Below are 10494 nucleotides of genomic sequence, written 5' to 3' on the forward strand. Positions count from 1 at the left end.
CAGTGTTAACGATCATACTGAAAAATATCATTTTCTCTCCTCTTTCTCTCTAGATTTCTCTCTCTATAATTCACTGTCAATTAGCAATCTTCATAGCTTGATTCCTGTAAATTGGCATGGTATCAGAGCAGCGATCACCGTAATTGTGTAGATCTGAAGCTTGCTCTTGAAAATTGAAGCTCAACAATGGCGGACAGCAAGGTCGATCAATTACCTCATAATCGTCCACTTTTCCTTCGAGATTCTGACATACCTGGAACATCACTGATATCGCTAAAGCTCACAAGGCCAGAGAACTATGCACTGTGGAGTAGGGCGATGAACGTGGCACTCTTGGTGAAGAACAAGCTAGGGTTTGTGGATGGAAGCTGCCCTAAGAGCTCATACAGAGGCTAGTTGGCTGTATAATGGGACATGTGTAATGCAGTGGTACTTTCATGGATCAGTCGCACAATATCAAGTAAATTGGTACCGAGTATTATGTATGCTGCTAGTGCAAGGAAGGTTTGGGATAAATTCAAGGAGATGTTTGACAAAGACAATTTGACTAGGATTTATCAACTCTGGGCAGAAATTGCGACACTTAGACAAAGTGCATATTCAATTACCTCTTATTTTTCAAAGATGAAGATTTGTGGGATGATTGGACATATTGGCACCCTTGCCTTCATGTGACAGTGATGAATCAAGGCCATATGCCGATCACTTGGAGAGACAGAGGTTATTGCAGTTCCTTATGGGACTGAATGAGAGTTATAGCCAGATAAGAAGCAATATTCTTCAAAGGAGGCCAGTACTCATTGTAAATCAAGCATATTCAGCTGCATTACAAGAGGAAAGTCAAATAGCATTAAGAGTAGTTGAGACAAATAAGGATCCTTGACTATGTTAGCAGGTAGAGGACAAATGTTCAAAGGGAAGAAACCTGGGCTAATCTGTGAACTCTGTGGGTATAAAGGCTATCTAAAGGAAAATTGCTACAAAATAATAGGGTATCCAGCTGATTTCAAGAGCAAAAAGAAAGGGCAACCAGGTGGATACAAACCTTATGCTAACAATGTGAATACAGAAGGAGAAACAGATGTCAAAGTGCAGATTCCAGGAAGCTTCATGACAGAGGAGAACTACAAACACTTAGTCAATTTGCTGACCAAATCCTTTATTGGAGAAGGATCTGTTGCTGCAACGAGTTCATCAAACATGACAGGTATAGTGTCATTGCTATCTAATGTATCCAATAGTAGGGTATATGATTGGATAATAGATACAAGTGTATCATATCACATAGCATTCTGCAAAGAAGTATTAGAAAGTCTTAAAGAAAATGAAGGTGATAACAATTATGGAGTAGAGATAACTACGTGAGATAAGTCAAAGATCACACACTCAGGAGATGACCTTATTCTGGGAAAACAAAAGATAACAAATGTATTACATGTGCGAGATTTTAAATTCAACCTACTTTCATTATCCAAGCTAACTAAAGAGTTGTGCTGTTGGGTTGCCTTCTACCCTGATTTCGGTGTGTTTCACGGGATCTACAATGGCAAGGTGTTGGGGATTGGTAAAGAAGATAGTGGACTCTACATACTTAGAAGGGAAAGAGTGGTAGCAGCTAAGATTTCTAAAGGAGGAGACAACATATACTGAATTGTGGCATAAAAGATTAGGACATGCACCATCAAGTACTTTACAACAACTAGAGGAACTAAAGAATAAAGTTGATACAGGCTTGCACAAGCTATGTGAAGTCTGTCCACTAGCTAAACAAAGTAGGCTCAAGTTTTCAAATAGTAGTAGTAAGTCTGATAGTATTTTTCAACTTGTGCATACTGATGTATGTGGTTTATATAAGGTCCCCACTTATGACAGAAAGCATTAGTTTATGACAATAATGGATGACTTCAGTCGATATACTTGGATTTTTTTGTTGCATTCAAAAAGTGAAGTAATAGTAGTGTTGAAAGACTTCGTTGCCTTGGTTAAAAACCAATTTAACACAATGATTAAGAATATAAGAACAGATAATGGCCTAGAGTTTTTCAACACTCAGTGCAATGATCTGTATGCATCTCTAGGTATTGTGCATCAAAGCAGCTGTCCATATACTCCACAACAAAATGGGGTTGTGGAGAGAAAGCATAGACACATTCTAGAGGTAGTAAGGGCTTTAAGATTCCAAAGTGATATACCAGTGAAGTTCTAGGGAGACTGTATGAAAACAGCTGTGTACTTGATCAACAAGCTGCCTTCAGATGTCTTGAAAGGGAAATGTCCTTTTTAATTGCTGCATAAGAAGCACCCAAAGTTGGATCATTTAAGGGTGTTTGGTTGTTTGTTCTATGCAAGCACATTACCTAAAGGTGACAAATTTGCCCCAAGAGCAAGAAGAACTGTCTTTTTAGGGTATTTAGAGACTCAAAAAGGCTACAGGTTGCTTGATTTAGATAATAACACCTTCCTAGTTAACAGAGATATCAACTTCAGAGAGAATGTGTTTCCTTTCCAGACTGACCACAATCACATGGAATATGAGGATCTATTTCTTCTTAATACTGCAGATAGAACTGAAGTTTTGGAAAGAAGTAGCAGGGATATGCAACTTGATCATACTAGTGATCACAATACCGATCAAGATGGCCAAGTTGAATCATTCTAAGAACATGAAGTCATTCCAGAACTTGGGACTTCAATACTTGCATCAGGAGAAATGACATAGGAAGAGACACATGATCAAATACATTATGCACTACCTAGAACCTATTACAAATGTCTCAGTCATTCAGCCCAATGATTAATTGCCTCAGACTGCACCTACTGCAGATCCTCATGTGCTTCAACGAGTACCATTAGTTGCCCTTAGAAGATCAGCTAGAGGGGTCAAACATGCTATTTGGCTGAAAGATTATTATACTACTGGGAACTCCTCCAATCATAGTTCCTACCCTATCTCACAATATGTGTCTTATGACAATCTTTCAACTTATTACCGAGCTTATCTAATAGCCATTTCAACGGACGTAGAACCAAGGTCTTTCTCAGAAGCTTCACAAGATGTTAGGTGGGTTGAAGCTATACAAAAAGAGATCAAGGGCCTATAAGATAACAACACTTGGGAAGTAGTAGACTTTCCCTACAGAAAAAAGGCAATTGGGTCTAAATGGGTATACAAAGTCAAATACAAGGCAAATGGAGAGATAGAAAGGTTCAAAGCAAGACTTGTGGCAAAGGGCTACACACAACAAAAGGGTATAGACTACCATGAAACTTTCTCACCAGTTGCAAAGATAGTAACAGTTAGAATAGTGATTAGCTTGGCAACTTTAAAGAATTTGCATCTTTTTCAAATGGATGTCAATAATGCCTTTTTGCAGGGAGATCTTTATGAGGAGGTTTACATACATCTGCCCCAAGGTTTTCATAGGTAAGTGGAGTCCAAGATTTGCAAATTGTCCCAGTCACTTTATGGCCTTAAACAGGCATCTAGGCAATGGAATATTAAGCTAACTGATGCCTTGACAAAAGCAGGCTTTTTGCAAAGTGCCTATGACCATTCACTCTTCACCAAGAAGAATGGTGCAAAATGTGGTAATTATATTGGTCTGTGTTGATGACCTGTTGATTACAGGTAGTTGTGAAGCTATGATACATGCAGCAAAGGAAACATTGCATTTGAATTTTGAAGTAAAGGATCTAGGGGAATTGAAATACTTCCTAGGTATAGAGATCATGAGGTCACCAAAGGGAATCCTTCTCAATCAGAGGAAATATGCCCTCAGTCTGATCTCTGAAGTTGGGTTGAGTGGGGAAAAACCTGCAAGTTCTCCACTTGAACAAAATCAAAAGCTAACTACAGTAGACTATGACAAGCATGTAAGGGCAACATGAGATGAAGAATTACATGATATAGGTGGATATCAAAAGCTTATAGGAAAGCTGATATATCTGACCATAACCAGACTAGACATATGCTTTGCTGTTCAAATGCTGAGTTAGTTTATGCAACATCCAAAACAGTCACACCTAGAGGCAACATTGAGAGTTGTAAGATATATTAAGGGATGTCCGGGAAGATGAGTGTTACTGAAAAAGGAACCTGTAGAACAAGTCACAACATATTGTAATTCAGACTAGGCAGCCAGCCCAAACACAAGAAGATTTATTACAGGGTATGTGGTGAAAATGGGTGATTCCTTGATCTCATGGAAATAAAAAAAGCAACAGACTGTGAGCAGAAGTTCAGCAGAAGCTGAGTATAGAAGCATGACAATTGTGGTATCTGAAGTAGTTTGGCTCTCAAGGTTGATGAAAGAGTTTAGAATTGAGGTTCACACACCTGTGAGGCTGTTTTGTGATAGCAAAGTAACTTTACAGATTGCTGCCAATCCAATCTATCATGAAAAAACTAAACACATAGAGATAGACTGCCATTTTATGAAGGAAAGAATTAAAAGTGGATTGATTGCACCAGAACACATATCAACAAGAGAGCAGGTTGCAAATATGATGATTAAAGCCTTAGGTACTGCACAACACCAGATTCTTGTGTCCAAGCTAGAAACGTTGGATGTTTTTCACCCTCCAGCTTGAGGGTGAGTTTTGTGATAATAGACACTATTTAAGAGTTAGGGACCAAAGTGTAAGTATTGAAAGTTAGAACGACAAAATTGTAAAGAAGAAAAATTTAGGAAGTTAGTCTGTTAAAAGGATCAGTTATTGATCCAAGAGTGTTAACGATGGTAATGAAAAATATCATTTTCTCTCCTCCTTCTCTATAGCTTTCTCTCCCTATAATTCATTGTCAATTAGCAATAGTCATAGCTTGATTCCTGTAAATTGACAATATCTTCAAAACTATACCAAACGTCACAACCAGTGTTTTTAAAGGCAAGGGCGTAAGGCGGGGCGTTTTACTTAATACGGGGCGAGGCGAAAGCCTCGAGACATAGGGAGTAAACCCCATGGATCTTTAATTTTTTAAATTTATGAATAAATAATATAGCATTATAACACAATAAAATATAAAGAGATGCATTAAAAGTTCAAGAAAACTAAAAAGAATTAAAACAACTCATATAAAATAAAATATTTAGCATGTTTTACAAGAATAAATAATACAATACTGTTAAAGTTACTATGAAATATAAATTAATTCCAACCTCTTAACTTTCAAACAATTAAAAATTATAATTTCTCAAAAAATATTACTATCAAACGGCATATTTTACCTCTTTAAAAGTAAATACACAATAAATTTTTCAAAAACTATAATTTAAAATATTACTCCTTCATGAGTAAATATAAAATTATTTTTAAATACTAAAATAATAAATTTATGATAATTTTGAGAGACATAGAACTAAGATATGAAGATCAATATAAATTTTGGTTATCTATTTTTAGAAGAAATATTCAAATGATATTCACACTCACGATGTTCTCAATTAGTAAGTATGCCATAATATATTTTGTTATTTGAATTATTCACAATTTTTATATTTGTATAGATAGAAAGAACTTTAATCGTTCATTTGTTAAAGAATTTTGATATTTAACAGTATAAATTAGTGAATTCAACACATGATTTGCATAAGAATTGTGGGGCGAGTCCCGAGCGTTAAGCGTTAGGCGTGTTTAGGGAGCACCGTCGAACACTTGGGGGCGAAAATCTTAGAGAACTAAGCTCCACATATGAGTCTCAAGGCATTTTAATAGTGTCCCGCCTCACGACAAACTCCGAGGCAAGTCCCAAAAAAGCCTTTTAAAACAGTGGTCACAGCATAAGTATTTCTATAAATTTACTAATGTTAATAATTTTTACCTTTAAAAGTTGGGGTTAGTTCAATATTTTAACAGGAGAAGTGCCGGTGGTGAATCATCAAGACTCTGTTTTTAATGCAGGCGTGGCTATAAATGCAAAGAGACCTTTATTTCTAAGCTTTCCTTTTTCTATTCCTTCAAAAATACCCATTTTCTTGTACACTTCTCTCTCTCTTTCTGAAAGTCTCCTCTCGCTCAAAGTCTTGGACTGTGGTTAGTATCAGAGTGTTATTTATATCTTCACAGCAAACAGTGACAGTACATAACAGTTTTGAACATTAACCAAATTTCAAGAAAATAGTGTACAGAGAACCAAATGTAGCACACAATCTGAAATGAGGTATCTTTTCTTGCTTCCCACTTTTTAGTCAGGTCTTTTTCTGTTTCAGAGCTGAGTTTAGGAAGGTGGGTGGGTCTGTTTTTTTTACTCTGACTAGGGTTTTAAGAAGGAGTATTTATGATGCTGAAATTTAATGCCTTTCTTCTTCAATTAACTGCAAATGCTCTTTATTGAACTGGGAATGTGTTTTCTTGGATAATGTTGCTTGGACTTTTGTGAATGATTTGGAATAATGGGTTCAACGCAAGTTTGAATATTAATGAGTTATTGGTTTATTCCAATTTCCATGATCCCTGCATTTTGTTTCTCCATTCTGTGTTTTGAACTGTTATTTTCTTGGTTATGTATATTCCAGCTGTTTTAGAGGCTAGCTTTGACTTGTTTGTGCTAAATTCTTTGTTGATTTTCTAGTGTACAAACCTTTGTAGTCTTGTTTCATCTTGTTGAGCTGGAAACTTTGATAACAACAACATAACCAGTATAATCCTATAGTGGGGTCTGGAGAGGGTGGTGTGTACGCGGGCCTTACTCCTACCTTGTGGATGGGGTATATGAAGAAATATTGCTCTAATTTCTCCACCTGTATTATGATCTTTACTTAAGATTGTCAAATATAGATCAACGAGGATTTTGAGAACTTTTTCGAGTCTTGATTAATTTGCTACACTTTCAAAGGATGGATATGGTTAGCAAGGATGATGCTGAGTCAGAAAAGAGGTGTGAGGATGCTTTGAGCTTCCAATCACCAAATATGTCATCGGATTGGCAATTAAGTGGCAGCAATTTGACAAATGCATCCGTCGGGATGGTTTCGAATAGCAATCCAATGGTAGATTCGTTCTGTGCTAGTGTTTGGGATCATCCGATCAGTTCGTCAAACTTAGGCTTATGTGATACTAATATTCAAACGATTCATTGCACTACAAATGCAGACCGTCTGAGAACTAATGTTAATAGAATGCTTGCTATGAGTTGGACTCAACCAAATGCAATGTCGTTGAAAGGGGACATGTTTGTACCCCCTACTCCTGGTATGCTTCCTCAGAGCTTATCTCAGTTTCCAGCTGATTCAGGTTTTATTGAGAGAGCTGCAAGATTTTCATGCTTCAGCGGAGGAAAAGTTGGTGATATGATGAACCCTTTTACCATCCCTAGTTCTCCTAATACGTATCATAATGCACTGGCCTTGCATCGGCCGCAAGAGGTTTTCGCTAGTAACATATTACAGTCACCTTCTGCTGCAATCAGTCAGAAGCAGCACGTAGGAAACGCGGTTGAAGGTTCTGAGGATGTTTCTTTACCTCTTGAACATGGGGCCACAGATAGAAGCCCCATCAAGCATGAGAAAAATGAAAGCTTTGCTAGGTCTCTGGATGAAGCAAAGGAATGTGTTGGCATCTCCGGAAATGAGTCTGATGAGGCTGAATGTAGCGGCCATCAAGAAGAAGTGGAGGGTAAGGATTCTTCTGCTAGGGGCCTTGGCTCAAAGAAAAGGAAAAGAAGCGGTCAGGTACAACTTGCTTGTATAAACAATTTTTATTGTGGCAATAGCTGCAACTACAATGTTTTCCAAATGTTGTTCTGTGCAAGTTCTTCTATGTTAAGTTTTCTTGTGTTTTCGTTAGGATACAGAACTTGATCAAACGAAGGGAGCACAACAACCACCAGCTGAACCGACAAAAGATCAAACAGAAATTCAGAAGGGAGAGCAAAACAGGCTTGGTGGAAAGAATAGTAAACAGGGGTCTCAATCGGCGGATCCACCTAAAGAAGAATACATACACATTCGAGCTAAAAGAGGCCAGGCAACAAATAGCCATAGTCTTGCAGAAAGAGTAAGGACTCCAAAATAGAAGCTTAAAGGTTGTAACGAGATCTCATCTTGTAGTTCTTTCAAATTTTACTTACTTTATTTTGATACAGCTAAGGAGGGAGAAGATCAGTGAACGGATGAAATATCTTCAGGATCTTGTACCTGGTTGCAACAAGGTTAGTTTATTTTGCAATAAACAGCCTTCTTATAACACGTCCATCACAATAGTAGGCATCTTCTCTTAATACATCTCGAGTGAGAACTGAGAACTGAGAACTGGTGGTTTTGCAGGTCACTGGGAAAGCAGTGATGCTGGATGAAATCATTAATTATGTACAATCTCTTCAAAGACAGGTGGAGGTGCGCTATTTAATAATTTATCTATTATTCACTTCTCCAAATTTTACTTTGTTATTCCCCTTGCACTTCCCTCAAAATCCATTTTTGTTTCGTTCTGATGATGTTGTTTAATGAATGATTAAGCCCACCTTTGTTTTCCCTGTTTTCCCTCTTTTGGGTGGTAATTTTATCTCGAATCTTAAAATGTAATGCACATGCATCTACTGTTCCACAAAATGTTGCATTGATTTCTGATTTCTGATTTCTGAATCACTAGTTTCTGATTTAGTTGTTGTTGCTAAATTCTTGCAAAATCTAAGAAGTTTACTTGAAACACAAGAACCCTCTTTTCATGGCCTCTTAACGTATTTGTGTTCGATAAATGACTGGACTTCTTGTTCTCTCAGTTCCTCTCAGTGAAGCTTGCAACGATAGACCCGCGGCTGGATTTTAATATTGATGGGCTCCTTGCAAAAGATGTAAGAATCAGTGCATTTTTCTGTGAATTACATGAAGCAGAACATGGTTTTATGCATAATTTCTAGTTTCTAAATATAGCACATTCTTTCACTTCTTCTTGCAGATTCTCCATTCACGAGCGGTTCCTTCTTCGTCACTTGCTTTTGCTCCTGATATGACAATGTCATATCACTCCTTGCAACAACTGCCAACCCCCCTACTTCAGTCAGGTCTTCCTGGTTTAGGAAACTCTACCAATGCACTTCTTAGGTCGATCTATCCCCATTTATCCGCAACTAGTGGTGGCTACAAAGAGTCCTCATCTCAGGTAGCATTCTGAATACTATATATTTCATGTAGTGAGTCATGAATGTTTGTTCTACCACTGCAGCATGAATAGCCCTACTCTGTAATCTAACCATTCGACATATTATATTCCAGTTACCCAATATATGGGATGATGAGCTACATAATGTTGTCGAGATGGGTCTCAGTACAAGTGCGCCCCTCCATAGTCAAAATTTAAGTGGTATTTTATATGCCCCTCAAGATTTTTTAATTGCAAATTAGCATAATCTCCTTTAATAATTACAAAATTCTACATACTTGAAGGTCCTTTGCCATCAGGCCAGATGAAAGAAGAATCTTGAATATTTTTTAGATATCAACTGCTTGAACTTCCTATTTGTCGGGTACATGGAACATTTGGGAAGACGTCACAGTTAAGAGCTATTCCTATTTCACAAAATGCTCCCTATGAAGAAGTTCTACATTCGATGTACAGCTAAGAGTGTGTTTATGGTGTACTTGACCTCCTTTTACTTTAGTATCATATAATTGGCTACCAAGAAAGTAACAGCTTATACCACGAGACACGTGTTCTTCATCTGCAATATCAAATGAAAGTTCAAGAAAATTATTTTATCACCTTGATGTATATGTAAGGAAAATGGATGATGAAGTTTGGCCTTAATTGTTGAATGTACGAAAGAGAATACTACATTCTTGTTTATTATATCAGGAAGAACTTGAAAATGTATGCTTGAGGTAGGAAAGTGAAGTTGCATTCTTTTCTTCCAAAACATTAATTCTCTCCATAATGATCCTGATTTTGTTGACTGTATCTATTCAAATCTTGTCATTGCTTTCTTGTCTCCTATAATGCAGCTAATTATAAGCTAGAAAGACTGTCATTCGTGCTCTCTCTGCTACCACAGACCTACATTATCACATCAATCAGTGAATGAGGGCCATGGAACTTATAAACAACTGAACCAAAATGTTGAGTTGATAAGACCATTAAGGGCTCGTTTGGTACGAGGGATAAAGAATAATTGTTGTTTGGTTTAATTATTAGGAAATACTTGATTCTGATTGTGTCATGACCCTAACCCCGAACCTGGTTGTGATGGCGCCTCTCGTGAAGACAAAACCAACCAATTAAACCCAATTCACTTTTTAAAATAGTTAAACAATATAAAAGCAGTCTAAACATGATTTAATGATAATAAGTAGCGGAAATACAACCTTACACAGCCCTAACCGGGGTGTCACAAGTCACGAGCATCTACTATGGTATAAATACAACTGAAAAGTCTAAAATGTACAAGACACAGGCTAATGAAATGAAGAGGGAGAAAAGCGGTGCTGCGAACGCCGGCAACTACCTTGCTAAACTCTGATGACTATGCCTTCGATCAGCCAATACCCGCTACCGGGTTCA

At 37.4% G+C, this 10494-nt stretch overlaps 2 protein-coding genes across 3 annotated transcripts; both read left to right on the forward strand.

Annotated features, from left to right (window-relative positions):
* The first annotated feature begins 186 nt into the window (after positions 1–186).
* LOC142170389 (uncharacterized) lies at positions 187–883 on the forward strand. Its single transcript, XM_075232289.1, has 2 exons — positions 187–353; positions 679–883. The coding sequence occupies exons 1-2, from the start codon at positions 187–189 to the stop codon at positions 881–883; spliced, it is 372 nt and encodes a 123-aa protein (XP_075088390.1).
* Positions 884–6021: 5138 nt separating this feature from the next.
* LOC107785447 (transcription factor bHLH49) lies at positions 6022–9853 on the forward strand. 2 transcript variants are annotated; one of them, XM_016606754.2, is made up of 9 exons: positions 6022–6160; positions 6836–7670; positions 7786–7995; positions 8084–8149; positions 8265–8333; positions 8720–8791; positions 8896–9099; positions 9213–9300; positions 9384–9853. In XM_016606754.2, exons 1-9 carry the CDS (start codon positions 6156–6158, stop codon positions 9419–9421), a joined length of 1587 nt encoding a protein of 528 aa, XP_016462240.2. In that variant the 5' UTR covers positions 6022–6155; the 3' UTR covers positions 9422–9853. The 2 variants fall into 2 exon arrangements, with proteins under 2 accessions (XP_016462240.2, XP_075089414.1); XM_075233313.1 differs by having other exon boundaries at positions 6034–6160; positions 6778–7670.
* The last annotated feature ends 641 nt before the right edge of the window (positions 9854–10494 follow it).

This window comes from Nicotiana tabacum, chromosome 16, assembly GCF_000715075.1.
Source record: "Nicotiana tabacum cultivar K326 chromosome 16, ASM71507v2, whole genome shotgun sequence".
Lineage (NCBI taxonomy): Eukaryota > Viridiplantae > Streptophyta > Magnoliopsida > Solanales > Solanaceae > Nicotiana > Nicotiana tabacum.

What these genes read in the sequence shown, in the direction of transcription:
- LOC142170389 (XM_075232289.1), top strand. Translation starts at nt 187, where the DNA reads ATGGCGGACAGCAAGGTCGATCAATTACCTCATAATCGTCCACTTTTC. An exon ending in TTGGTGAAGAACAAGCTAGG is followed by an intron (nt 354 to 678) that starts GTTTGTGGATGG and finishes TTCATGTGACAG; the next exon opens with TGATGAATCAAGGCCATATG.
- LOC107785447 (XM_016606754.2), top strand. An exon ending in ATGGGCTCCTTGCAAAAGAT is followed by an intron (nt 8,792 to 8,895) that starts GTAAGAATCAGT and finishes TTCTTCTTGCAG; the next exon opens with ATTCTCCATTCACGAGCGGT. An exon ending in ACAAAGAGTCCTCATCTCAG is followed by an intron (nt 9,100 to 9,212) that starts GTAGCATTCTGA and finishes ATTATATTCCAG; the next exon opens with TTACCCAATATATGGGATGA.